At 38.2% G+C, this 14,667-nt stretch overlaps 1 protein-coding gene across 7 annotated transcripts in view; it reads left to right on the plus strand.

Annotated features, from left to right (window-relative positions):
- SLC36A4 (solute carrier family 36 member 4) overlaps positions 1 to 14,667 on the plus strand; it is a 121,837-nt gene that overhangs the window by 42,383 nt on the left and 64,787 nt on the right. For all 7 annotated transcript variants that reach the window (XR_003927585.1, XM_030042934.2, XM_030042935.2 and 4 more), the window contains one exon: positions 10,817 to 10,986. Coding sequence is in view for 6 of the 7 variants with exons in the window: in XM_030042934.2 (XP_029898794.1) it covers positions 10,817 to 10,986 (170 nt within the window). In the remaining variant the exon portion in view is untranslated. The remainder of the gene's footprint in view (positions 1 to 10,816; positions 10,987 to 14,667) is intronic.

Below are 14,667 nucleotides of genomic sequence, written 5' to 3' on the forward strand. Positions count from 1 at the left end.
ACGACATTGATGAAGGTGGCATTGCAGTGTGTGTGCGTGTGTGTGTATATATATTGATAAATAAAATGTAAGTTCTAGTTTACCTCCTAAATATTTTTTGAACATATTTATTTTCTAAATTAAATCTACTGCAAGTCATACAGTAATTTACATTTATTGGATCAAACATGATGAAGACAAGTTTAAAAAAAAAAAAGCAATTTTATTGTATGGCTCAAAATACTAGCTGTTATGATTTTGTCAAAGGACTTTTAAACTCAGTAGTGTTCTTGGATATTCACTGAAGAATAGTGTTCCTAAACTAAAAAATTTTTATGAATACATGTTCTCCCAGATTTGAAAGAGCCCTAATCATCCACTGTTGAACACTTCTGCAAGCATCAGTTGTGGCTCCCTAATAAACACTGTGGCTTAAAAATCATATCAATTTGTCAAGAGCAGCAGAAAAAAAAAATCCTAAAGGAAATGGGAGAGGTGGAAAGGAAAATGTTGTCAGGGTGAAGGCATTTAAAATAAGAAGATTGTAATAGGAAGTGGTATGTTTTGTATTCTTCAACTTGTCTTTGTTGTGTATTCTTCAACTTGTCTTGTACTCGAGCTGTTTTGAGTGCTTCACGGAAGGAAGCGATGAGTGGTTTAGCTGTCAAGGTGCCATGCTCTCATGTCAAATGGAAGTGTATAAAGCTTTCTGTTCCTCTAAGAAAAGCAAATACAATAATCAATGTCTTCCCTCCCCTCTATTTTGGATGCATTGATTTTTTTTCAGAATAGGATGGTTATTTCTTTCAATGATGGTCATGTTAAAATGTAAGATGTGAATGCAAACCCCTTTCTATTGCTAGGCTTCCTATGTTGGGGTCTTGTTGGTTTTTAACTGTCTTGGTCCAGGAGTGTGCATGGCTGTTTTCAATGTTCCTTGTCCCAGGATAGAGAAATTTCTGTATTTGGAGTTGTAAAGCTTTGTAGGATCCTTAATCCTGTTTATTTCCTGTGATACTCATTAATCCTTGATGGAAAATACTGTAATTTATTTTTTCACTTCTGCAGTCATGGAGTTTGCTCAGCCCCATGCAGGACCTTGCGATATATGTATACTTTGTCCCATGCCGCTTTAGAAGCTAAAGCAACATATGGGTGAAAGAGCATTTTTGATGAAAAGTCAGAAGACCTTTTGGGAAGACCTTCTTTTTTTAAACCATTTGCTTTGAAACGGATTAAAGTTCATAGGTTGTTTGGCTCCTGCCTACAAAGAAGCAGATATGGATAGGTGAGAACTTTGTGATCATTATAACTTATTTTAAGGTGATTAAAATTTGATGTGGGTTTGATCCTTGGCTGGCGTAAAGGTTTAAGTGCCATTGCAGCTTTGGGAAACTTAATTTTTAACTCATGAGCCAGAAAGAGTCCAGAAATACTTGGTCATGTACTATACCTTGATGTATTATTGCAGCAGGTTGAAATACACTCTCCAGCAACACTTGTGTTTCTAACTCATATTTTCGTTTATCGCTTATCTTGTAGAAATTTTGAGAGTAGCGTAAGTTATAGAGGACGTGTTAGAACATAGTATTGTATAGTCTGTAGGCTACAGTTCCAAATGCAGTGGGGCGGGAGGGAGTAAAACTAAAGAGTGTGGCTGGAACTGATTAATTAGGAACATAATTTTCTATTGACATTTATCTTTTGTTGGATAAAATTGCATATTAATATAAATGACAGCAAAGCATATAACACTTCAACAATTTTGATAGGACGAATGTTTTAAAATATTAGTGACAGAACTAATGCTGCTTTTTAGTTTTCAGTTTGCATTGTAGGGAAGTAGTTCAGATTTCATTCATGAATAAAGTCAGATAAGACATGATAGTACACAAACTTGCATAGATTCTGTTAAATTTCAGAGCAAGCTAAAGATTAAATAAATGTCATAATGGAGTGATAAATAAACTCTTAAGCATAAAAAAGTAAAAAGGAAAAAAGACCTTCTGCAGAAAATGCCAGGTTCAGGTGATAAGCTAAGTAAGATTTATATAAATCCTTTAAGCATTGTTAAATCAAAGCCATCAAAATTGGGCAATAGATATTTTTTTTTTTTTTTTTTTTTTTTTTTTTTGCGCTTATGAGTAATTCTTTTTCCTGGTGAAACAGGTAGGAAGCTTCTTTGGTGGAATCTGAGAAGATTGGTTTTTGGAGTGATTGGAATTGCTCAGCAGATTTCAGAAGGTAGTGTTCTGTAATGAGAACTCGGCTTCTGGATTTATTTATTTTGTATAAACCTTTCACTAAAAATTGATGTACAGTCACTACTTGGCTTGCGTCTTTCCTACCCTTTTATTTGCAGTCATGAGGGATCTGTTAAGGAAAACTAGATTGTTTATTGCACTTATTCCAAAATAGTGATGTTCTGTGTCTTCCTCAAGAAACTGAGCTTTAAAAGTCTATCTAAAAGTGGTGGAATAAAAGCTTCTTGCTCAAAATATTGCATAAGACTTTTTCTGAACAGTGAAAGAGGAGATGGACAAGGACAGGCAAGAAAAACATAGCAATGTAATAATGACGTATGTTATGATCATTGTTTTACTTGGAGAAACCATACTTTTTCTGCAGGCAGTTCCCCAGTGTGCTGTAGGGTTGTAGATCTGTCTTTCAGTGAACAAATGAATTAACTGGTACCTTCTGCAGACAAGAAGGAATGGGCCAGGCCTGGGCTCTGTTGGTTTGCTGAGGATTGTCTTCTGTCTTTGGGGGTTAGGTAGTAGAATTTATGTTTACATGCCTTGAATACCTTCAATATCAGCTTCCTCAGCTTTTTTGCTTTGAATGAACAGAGCTTTATTTTGTTGCAGTAGGACATGATTATAGATGGATTTTGTTTTTTTCTGAGTAAATGTTGATAAATATATTTAAATTTCCAAAATTCATGAGTTGTCTGTACCTTAAACTAATCAAAACATCTGTATAGCTGTCTCTTCTACCTGAAATACTTATTTTAAAAGTGTAAGGGATGGAGTTTTGCTTCATTCTTGCCATTTTAGTGGTATTTCCTGAAAAAGGGAAAGATGACAATATGTATTTAAACATTAAGCATGTCTGCTATTAAGTTATTCATTACAAGATTAGTTTTTAGTGGCCATGACAATTAAATCACAGTTTATCTAATTATCTACAGGCTGAATTCTCTTGTAGTTTTTTTTGGTCCAGTCCTATAAAATGTACAGTTGAGTTAAAATTAGACAGTCCCCTGCAGCTTAGCTGTAGAAAGGCTGACTGTAGCAGGATATTCAAGGCAAGGAGTGAGGAGACAGTGGTATTACTGGGAGATGTTTATACCTACTTCATGCAGCTTGAAATGAAAGGGAAGATACTTTGCATAATGGATGATGGTAGATTAGCTAGGTTATTTCAAGGATTCGATTATGCTTCTTTGCCAGTAAATTATGGGTACTTTTGAGTTTATTTGGTGGATGAAAGGAAGATGGATTATGCTTGTTTTGTAAATTAAGAACCCAAAGGTTGATAGTTACTAAAGGAATAAAGTATTAAGTTTCAAGGAAGGTAATAGTAGTGACATGTGGCAGTGTCTCAAAAATGATGGGAAGATCTCTGTGAAGCAGGTGACAGAGAAAAAGATGGAGAACTATTGAGGAGGGAGAAAAATGGTGGAGAATGAGAAATTACTAAAAGGATCAGTTTTGTTTAAAATATCTGATTTCATAGGTGTTTAGGGCTATGACAGAGGACAAGTGTGAACTGGGGTCGAAAGAGCATGAAGCAGAGCATGGAAATCAGAAGCAGGGAAAAGACCCATTAAAAAAAGACTTAAAAAAAAAAAAAAAAGATCTTTGAAACTCTGAAACTAAACTTATCTCATGGATCTCACGGTTCTCTCATCTCCAGCATTCTGCCCCCGGTGACCTTGCTTGGGAGAGAGGATTATTCCTCAAAGTTTTCTGTGACCGTAGTATTTCCCATCACTAGGTTGTGCAGTGGCTGTATATGTGGTGATAAGTTATAGGTCTGAAGAGTGTGGGAGGTGTTAGACTAGATTAATGATACTGCCTCTTATAGCAGAAATGGTTGTCTGAACAAGTGTACAGCAATGTCAAAGCTTTAGTGAGAGATACTGGATTGATGCAACATCCCTTTTGAAAGAAGATGTTATGATGCAAGTATTGGACAGAGAGGGAGAATCAGAGGTGTGGGTTTTGTGTTTTTTTTTTTTTTTCCCTTTCAAAGCTATTCAATCATCCAGGTAGGGTGTTAGCTTTTTAAAAAAATAATTTAAAAGAATAGAAGAGTGAAATTAATTTCTGGCACCAGAAAAAAGGACAAGAAAGCATGTTCAGCTTCAGTGTTCGAAAAAGGAAGCACTAAAACCCAAACTAAAAAGTATTTGTGAAAAGAACCTTATCTCTTTTGCATTCAGTTAAAATGTTAGGTTTTCTGAAGTCATTGCAACAGGGACTATACAGGGACTGGAAAGAAATTAAGACTGAAAATCTATCCAGCAGCTGCCCAACAGTGACACAGTGTCAGAACAAGCACTGGCTCACATCACACCTCCCATCAGCCTCTGTCTGCTTACGAACACTTCACGGATCTTTTGGATCCTGATGGAATTTAACAGCTTAGGGAGCAGGGAGTTTGTGTAATATCTGTGTAATTGGTTGTTACCTGGCTTCATGTTAATCCTGTGAGGTATAGAACTTTTCAGCTTGTCTGGAATAGGTGATACTGGATACTGTATAAAACCTGGCTCAAGTTCTTTGCATAATTTCGTTGGGGATCAGTTCTGCCAAGGGAAGCATCTCCTGCAGTGACAGCAGCTGTCTCAAAATGCCTACTGCTGCTCAGAGAGAGTGCCTGAACCTGGGAAGGCTTGCTGCTGAGGCTGGGAAGGGACACTCTCGCCTGGACTGAGTGGTGCAGGAAAGGCTGCGTTAGCATCCTCATCTGCTCAGTCTGGAGGCGGATCTAGTCCTGATACTAACTCAAATTAGCATTTTTAAATATAATTTCAAGATCTAAGTATGTTAATGTGTTTTCAGCTAACAGTATTATCCTATATTTCTTTTTGCCTATCTTTTCCTTAAATTCACTATAAATGAAGGTTGTAATGTTAAAGTGAGGTTGATGATGTGGGAACACACGTTTGCATGTAGTATGTTTTGTTTTGACCTACTCATTAGTGTGCATGAAGTGACATTATTGAGTTTAATGAGTCAACTTGATTTAAGGGATAGTTAAAAAGCAAGAGTTAATATGCTTAAGAGAATTGTCCTATAGTGTTTTTAAATTGCTTTTTTATTTTTTTTAATTAAGTCTTTGTTTTCTTGGAGAAACGTGGGTCTTCAGACTGCCTGGGTTTAAATGCAAAAGATAAAAAACTGCAGTACAGGTAGAAATTTAAAAAAAATTATATTTGAATGCTTCGTCTGGACTGAAGAACATTGAACAGAGTATGTATCACTGGTCCTTTGTTTTCCTTTATGAACTAAGTTTCAGATAGACAATTATATGATAATCTTGTCTGCCTGTAAAAAGAAGTTTGTTAAAATGTAAAAAGATTAAAAACTAAAAAATAAATTTTAAACAGCTGCTAAGAATAGAATAGAGCAATAGCTGTAGGTTGCCTGTGAGGAATTGTAAATGGTACTTGCTCTTTATTTTATTGATTTCACATTACTTCAGTTCACATATTGATGTCTAGATTGAATTTCTCCTGATAATCACTTTTTCAATTTTTTCACATACGGCCTATGAGAAATCATAGCATCTTGCTGGAGGTAGCAATGTTTGTCCATAGAACCACAGAAAAATTAAGTTCGAAAAGACCTCTGGAGGTGGTCAAGTCCAAACTGCTGCTCAAAAAAAGGTCTACTTTCAGCCGGATTAGTTTCCTCGGGACCCTATCCAGCTGAGCTGTGAAACTATCTGAGAATGGAGGCTCTACAATCTCTCTTGGTAGCCTGTCCCAGCAATTAGCTGTTCTATTTATAAAATTATTTTTCCTTATGTCCAGCTGAAAATTCCACTTGTTGCAACTAGTGACTGTTTCTTCTCATTCTTTGACAGCGCACCTCTTGGAAATGGGCTCGGTCTTCTCTGTAAGCTTTCTCTTCCTTTGGTTAGCTGAAGGCTTCAAGGAGATTCCCTGCCCTAGTCTTCTCTTCAGGATGAGTTAACTCAGCTTTCAGCCTCTCATGTGCTCCAGCCTGCTAGCCACCTTGACCTCCCTCAGCTGGACTTCCCCCATATATCAATGTCTGTCTTGTACTGGGTGACCAAAACTGGACATGGTATCCAGGTGCAGTTTCTCAAGTGCCACAGAGAGGAACAATCACTTTCTTTGACTTGCTGCCTATTTGCTTGCTGGTGTAGCCCCTGTGAACACACAGCCTGCATAAAGGTGGCTGCTGACTCATGTTCAACTTCTTGTCTATCAGGATGCCCAGGTCCCTTTCTGCAAAACTGCTCCCTAGCATGATAGTCCTCAGCTTCTACTTCTGCATGGCGTTACTCTGTCCAGTGTTGAGGACTGTGCTTTTCTCTTTGCTGAGCTTCATGAGGTTTCTCTCAGCCAAGTCCTCCAGCTTGTTGACATCCCTCAGAACTGAAGCTCTACTTTCTTTTGTACCAAATACTATCCCCAACTTAATGTCGTTTCCCAACATGCTAAGGGTATGTTCTGTCCCATCATCCAGGTCCTTAAGGATATTAATCAGCATCATCCCTACGATCAACCCTGCAGGAGCAACATAAGTAACCAGTCTCCAGTTGAACTCAGTACCCATTGAGCCCTCTAGTCCAGACTGTTTTTCACCCAACTTGGAATCCTGCCATCCAGTCCCCATCTCTCCACTTTGGTTACAAAGGATGCTGTGGGATCCTGCATGGATAGCCTTGCTCAGTTAAAGTAAATGACATCGCCTGCTTTCCCCTTCTCCATAGAGCCAATCTTTTCATTAGAAAGGGCCATGAGATTGGCTAAGTGTGGTTTATCCTTGATAAGTCCATGCTGGCTTGGCAATTCAGAGCATGCTTCGTGCAGGTGAGGTGACCATTGCCCTCAGCCCTGCCCTGAGGAAGGAGCACCTCATAGTCCCTGTAGCCTCGGATCTGGACGGTGTCTTCCCTCAGGAGTTTGTCTTGGTCCAATCCCCTGACCGTGCCAGGGGTGGCCGCTCAAGCTGGTGCAGGGGACCTTGCCCTGCAGCAAGTCACCACCTCTGTTTTGGAGATCCAGCAGTGGCATGCAATCTTGAGCAACGTCTCCGGGCTCCCTGTGCACCCCCTCCTACAGCAATGGCTGTGCCAGCTGCCTTGGTCCTGCTTACTGGAGCTCCGGAGGAGACAAGTCCTTGGGAGGCTGGACATGAGTCCCTTCACTGCGTCGCAGCATTTGCTGCTCAGCAGGGTAACTGCGCTGTCTTTTGGCTCCCAACTGCTCCTCACTTACCTCCTGAATGCTGCCGGGTGCTGCACGCTACTTCCTCCTGCTCTGCGCTCTGGACACGGAGTGGAAGCCATCCTGCATTTGATATAAAGCATTGTGTATGTGTAATACGTCATTACTAATAATAGTTATTCATTAAAATCTGGTACAGTCATATAAACATATCTTTTCTTTTAATGTCTTTCTTTCAGAATGGCTATAGACAGTGTTTGTCATACATATGTAACATTTTGCTATTTCAATTGAAAATGTAGCCAAAAAGTAGGAAGTTTCTTTCTCTTCTGCATTTTTATGAATAGCCTGCAGGGCTTTTTTTGTCTGAAAGAAGGCATAGAATCATAGAATAGTTTGGGTCGGAAGGGACCTTTAAAGGTCATCTGGTCCAACCTCCCTGCCATGGGCAGGGACATCTTCCACTAGATCAGGTTGCTCAGAGCCCCATCCAACCTGACTTGAATGTTTCCAGGGATCAGGCATCTACCACCTCTCTGGGCAACCTGTGCCGGTGTTTCATCACTCTCATCATAAAAAATGTCTTCCTTATATCTAGTCTGAGTCTACCCTCTTTTAGTTTAAAACCATTACCCCTTGTGTTATTGCACAGGCCCTAGTAGAAAGTCTGTCCCTATCTTCCATATAAGTCCCTTTTAAGTACTGGAAGGCCGCAATAAGGTCTTCCCAGAGCCTTCTCTTTCCCAGGCTGAACATCCCCAACGGTCTCAGCCTGTGCCCGTAGGAGATGTGTTCCACCCCTCTGATCATTTTTGTGGCCTCCTCTGGACCTCCTCCAACGCACGCATCCATCATAATGAACGGTCCCGTAGTCTTTGACTTGAGCTCCCTCTGACTGTGAAACCACAGGAAATTTTTTTCCCCATTAGTAGTCCCTTATACATTGCTTTTGCAATTCATAGGGGCAGGCAGTCTCCAGGATCCCTTTCCTGCCAGAAGTCATGGTGCTAAAACATGAGATTTTTTTCATGGCTGGCACATGTATCTGAGTTCACTGCCCTCCTTGTGCCAGGAGCGTACGAAATGAATGCTGGAGACTCTGGAAATCGAGTCTCTGGGCCAGTGAACTTAAGAGACTCCTGATATCTGTAAGCTGGGCAAGCAATTGCCATTAAAGCTCTGAAGAGATAATATAGCTTGGAATAAGATGTTACTTTAACAATTTATGCTTGTTAAGATTCCCAGAAGCTGTAGAACATGGCAGACCTTATGCAGAAAATATATTTCATTTATAATCACTGGAGAATTAACAGGTATGCGCTGAGTGAGCATTTTTATTACTTATCCAGCCCCAAATGCTGTCGGTTTGTAGGAAGTCAGGAATGGGAAAACCCAGATGAAGGGGAAAAATTGCCTGTAATTTTCATCCTTCAAAGCTCTTAATAAGGAGGTATACTAAAACAATCTAATTGCAACTGAGGACAAAAGAACCTGAAGTACCGTCTGTCCTACCTGGGAGGTCTTGATGTGAAATATTAAGAGATGACTTGATAGGTACTATATGGACACAGAAGCGTAATTCATTTAGAGGAATGAATGTATTTTGTCTGTGTGGCAGTAAAGTAATACTTTCAGCCACATGTCTCCTTCTGTATTTTTCCTGCTGCTCAACACTGTCAAGTAAAAATTGATTTTAGTTTTGAAACTCTTCCTGGTTTAAAATTTGCATTCTCAACCAGATTAAGTTACAGTGCAAGCTCAGATTGCTTTCTGGAGGAAAAACATCAGCAGTGGAGGCTCTGAATTATATAAAGAAGATCCTCAGTTAAGATGTATGATGTATTTTAATTGAAGATGAATGAAAATTTTGAAATGCCTCCAAATGTGCACCTTTTTAGAGATCTCTTTGTTCCCAAATATAAAATGACTTCTTCCGGATTTCTAGTGTAGGAGAAATATAACAACATGGGATGGGTTGGCAGTGGTGATACTCAACGATAGGTCAGGAAGTGAAAATCCAGGAGGAAAGGAATGATTGCCCTATAGAAAATAATATGGCAGCAATTCAAATATATCAATTTGTTTGTTAATTAGTGCATGAAATCTGCTTTTTTCATAACTTACCTTGGTTAAATTGAAACCAGTAAATATTCAGTCATTTAAAAAGCAATTTTGTATGATGGACATTAGCTTTTACAGGGCAGCCCTGTTGCACTGAAACTGTTTTGTCTGTATTAGATTTGACATAAGTGTTAACCAGATACAACAAGCTTGTTTAATTACGGTGCCATACTGTTAATCGAACATAACCTGCATGTCTACTGAAAGATAAGCTGAACCGTGATCTTTATTCCACTGACTATATTGACTAGATCTTAATTACAGAAGCTTGGACATTTTACTTATACATAGATGTACAACTTTAGGTGTCTTAATCTTGAACTATATCCCATATTGAGTATCTGAGATGAGTGTACAGTTCTCCTGAAAGAGATAGGGAAAGTATGCTTGTCTAGGAGCATCCATGTACCTTTAATTCATGTTTTAATGAAGATGTAAAAGGATCTGTTATGCTGATGAAATTCAAGGTGGGAAGAGCAGCATGTGAGCTTGTTACTTGGTTTTCCTGCCTTGCCTGGAAATTTTGTTTTGGTGGCTAAAAATGTAAGTTGGAACTTACTAAGTGTGTTTTTCTATATGCTATATAGTACATGTAAAAGGCAATCTTTCCAGCAAACTGCATGCAGTAATGGTTGTAATGCCTGTATCTTCACTCTGAAATGATGGCAAGCCCAGCAACGTCACTTGGCTATAGTTCAGGCTCAAAGCACCTACGCTGTGTTTAGGAAAAGCAGTGCTTAGTGTGCCTAGCCCTATCTCTGTCAGAAAAATGAAAAAGAACATGGGTTTGTATTCTGGTAGTCATGGATGTAAGCTTCCCTGCTGGGCAGAGCTGAGGCTGACTGCTGAGCATGAGCTTGTGTGTCAACTGTGTGCATGGTAGGTTTGTCTGTGATGGAGACTGACAGTGCAGACATACCTAATAAAAATATGAGAATTACCCTTGGATTCTGAACAATTCTGTTACAAAAAAATTAATGTTACCTATATTGCCTATGTATTTTCATCTGGGCACCATAAGTTTCTCTCGTCAGTTTTTCTAACCTATAAACATTGCTTTATATTTCCACACTGATGCTGTCTTCCAACCAAGATAGGTGTTTTTCAGTGATTGAACTTTTCTATTGGGTGCATAAAACATTGTGATCTTCCAGGCTGTAAAACGTTATTGTAATCTTATTTATCAAGAAAATCACCTAAATTTTGGAAATCAGCTTTGAAAAGGGGGGAGAAAAGTAGTTTTGCTCTGAGGACATAAAATGTAATTGATTCTCCCTCTATTTCCAGGTACTCCCATTGGAAAACAGAATGAAGGACACCACACGTTTCCCACAGGCACTGAACATTGGCATGGGAATAGTCATGACCTTGTATATCTCATTAGCCACTCTAGGGTATCTGCGCTTTGGGGATGAAATCAAAGGCAGCATAACTTTAAACCTGCCACAAGATATATGGTAAGTGCATATGTGATTTAAAAGCAGTAATCTAGAAGGCAAAAACATTATAAAGGTTGTTCCATGGATCAGTGCTGTCATAGTTGATAGGTGCTCAAACCCTTTTAAGATTAGACTGTATATAGTATCTCTGTGCGTTCTGCAGTTTAGCTGTGATCCTACCCAGCAATTTCTTGGACATTAAAAGGAATTGCATATGGAAACAGATTAATGAGTATTCCATCTCTAGCAGGAGCTACTTCCCTGTACTGAAGGAGGGAATATGCAGTTTGTAACCAGCTATGTTGCAGTTCTGAAACCAGCTAGTTTTAACTTGGGTATCCTGGTAATATAGTGGCCCTTTTTTAGTGGAGTCAGTGACTTAAGCAGGTAAACAACTGGAATAGAAGACAACAAAATGGAATAGGTTTGTAGTTCAGATGCAAGTCCATGGATAATGCATAAAAATGGCTTCCTATCAGGAAAGTGAGACTTATGCTTGCCGGTGTCTCAGGGGTATTATAATTTTTATTTAGCTTTTTTTTTAATGCTATGAGAGCTCCACATGTCACATGCTGAAGAAGCGCTGAAGACTGTTTCAACTGGTGCATTGTTAGTTCTGTATCTTATCTATGGATGGATATATACTGTAACTATTAATTTAAATACAACTCTTAATTTTTTTTTTAGTACCTTTATGTCTGATGGGCCTAAAATTAGGTATATCAGCAGTGCACAAGTATAAAAGCTGAAAAGTATTTTAATGTTTTCATTCTGATCAAGTAATGTCCTACAGGTTATATGTTTGCATCTACTTGTTTGATGTCTGTTGTGGTAGCATATGGAAGTCGTGAAATCTGAAATTATGTGAAACAAAAACTGCTTTGCTGAACTGAAGGCTGACTCCTTTTTTACTCTGAAAAAGAGAAGAACACATTTAAAGAGCGTTCTTAATTTTCAAGTGTTACTTTTTCATTTTCTTTTTCCATTTTCATTCCTTGGAGTCAGTGTGAGCTATGCATTTTTAATATTCTTAAAAAGTTTTGTTTAATTGCCTGACTGATCCCGATGATAAATACATGAAATGATAATAAAATTTGTCTTGAAGGATGAATTTTTTTTTTTTTCTGTTGCTAGAATTTTCATGTCTCTGTTGTTGCTTTTTTGCTTGTTTTGTTTTTGTACTACTATTGTAAAAACAGAGATTTGGGGCCCAATTTTTTGCCTGTGTTGTGGCATTTTTTTCTATTTTTTCTTGTGGTTCTGGTTTTTGGGGCATGTTGTTCATGATACAAATTTAGTTGTGTTCTTTCTTTGGACATAACATACATTAAAAGAAGTAGAAGTCTTTCTGTATCTATTTCTGTCTATGTGATGCATCTGGAAGGGAAAATACTTATATTGGTAATATTGCATGGTATTGCTCATTGTTGATATGATTAGTGAAAAGTTTGTTTTAAATGGTAGATCTGGGTTTGTTTTTGCCTGGGAGAGGGATGTGGAATATAAGGTAAGGTTGCTCACTCACTCTGTTGCTTTTTATTGTGTTCATGCAAGCAACAGGATGAACTTTATTATGCTGTAATATTCTGCTTTATTCTGCCACCCTGCTGTCTAATACGGCTGTTCAAATAAGAGTTTTCAAATAGCTCTTGGCTACAGTGCAGATGTGATGATAAGATGATAGTTATCCTGATGGCTTTAGAGACCTAATGCAAAGAAAGAGATAATAAAAGAGATGGAAACTGGTGTTCTATAAGGTGGAGAACTGGCATTATAAGTTTAATAACCTCAAAGCTGCTCAGGGCACATATGTAGAGGTAAAGTTATCTATTTTCATCTTACCCTGGATAGTACCCCAGAGCATCAAACAAAATTAGAAGGAGAAGCAGCTCAGTGGTGTGCTGTTGTGACATATGATGATGCTATTGCTGTGCAGTACTGTGGGTCTACCTGATACAGTACTGATGAGCAAATGTATGCAATTAACTGTGCTAGCAAAACAAATTTCCAGTGAACCATATGACAATATTTTGTTATTTGGTCCTCATATAAAAAGCCAGTAAGTATCTGGATTGAACTAGAGAAACGCAAGGGGCACACAAGCTTTTATAAGCAAGTGGTCATGCAAAAGAGCCTGGAATGTAGCTGAGCAATGAGACTTGGCTTATGTGTTTAATTCCAGCTGGACAATCCCTGTCTTAAAAATAAACCTTTCTGGACAAAGAAAATTAAAATTCTGTTGCTTTCTGAGTTTTATCTGATGTTCTTGCAGATGAATTGACCAGAAGGCATACACAGGCCCTAGACCAGTTAAGTCCTTAAGTTTAATTTAAATAGAGGACTGCTTATATTCTAAGAACATTCTGCTAGATTGGAGCTTTTGGAGAAGAGATTTGTTGCAGTTCTAGTTTCAAATGTGTTTTGCAGCACAAACCATTGGTCGGCACAATACATTAATTAGAATATGTTGAAAATTATGAAAAGAGTAGTTTTCAGCTTTTTTTTTTCCTGATCTTTAACAACAACTTCTTTCTGGAATCAAAGTGTTCTATTTTACTGCATTAAATAACTTTTCTTTTTTTTACATGGAGTGATGTTTAGCTGTTTGGAATATCTTAATTGTTTTTCATATCCTCAGAAGTTTGCAGAGTACCTAGTGATATGAATCTTTACTCAGTTTGTTGCTGACTGAGAACACACAGGCACAGAGTATAGTTTACCTGATTTATTTGCGATCACGAGGGTGCCTCCTGACTGAAGCCAAGGAGGGATGCTTTTTGCCTAAACCAGCACATATTTGTAGTCAAAAATTACATAATTATTGTTGCTTGATCATCAGTTCAAACCAAGTCCTGTGACATCTGCAAATATAGATATGGGGAAATTCTGCTTTAGTACTTTAGTAGTGTCCCTTGGTTGGGGTCTTATAGAATCAGACTGGTTTGGGTTGGAAGAGACCTTTAAAGATCATCTAGTCCAACCCGCCTGCCATGGGCAGGGACACCTTCCACTAGACCAGGTTGCTCAAAGCCCCATCCAACCTGATCTTGAACACTTCCAGGGATGGGGCATTCACAGCTTCTCTGGGCAACCTGTTCCAGTGTCTCACCACCCTCATAACCAAAAAAAAAAATTTCTTCTTTGTCCTTGGTTAGAGCCTCGTGTTTATGAGGCCAAAGGTTCTTCCTGCTGTCTGTTCTTCAGTAAGTTATATGTGATAGTCTTTGTGCAACACCTCATTTGCCATGAATCCCAAAGATTAATTACCATACATAATATTATAGCATATTGCAAGTTCAGCAAGAGGTTACATGATAGTAGTTCAAGTGGAAGCTTAGCATAACTAATGCCACATTTGCCCTAGCTGTATCGATATACAAATTTTGTTACACTCGTTCCCAATTTTTTCCCCTTAAAAGAAGTACAACAAAGTCTAAAATGTAAATTGAAGGGAGGAAGACTTTTGTTAATTTCTTCTAGTATGTATGAATGATTTAGAAATTTTTTAAAAGGTAGCCTAAGGAGCCATCTTTATCTGATTGGAATATAATACTAAAGTACTAGTAAAATCACTTTAACAATATAAAAGTTGTTTCCTAATTTGAAAAATTTGAATCCTTGTAGAGTTAGAAAAATAGTGTAATGGAGACGCTTTGAACTACTGTGTAATTAAAGCTTTGAATCCTGTTTTTGAATCTC

The sequence above is a fragment of the Aquila chrysaetos genome, chromosome 19 (assembly GCF_900496995.4).
Source record: "Aquila chrysaetos chrysaetos chromosome 19, bAquChr1.4, whole genome shotgun sequence".
Taxonomy (NCBI): domain Eukaryota; kingdom Metazoa; phylum Chordata; class Aves; order Accipitriformes; family Accipitridae; genus Aquila; species Aquila chrysaetos.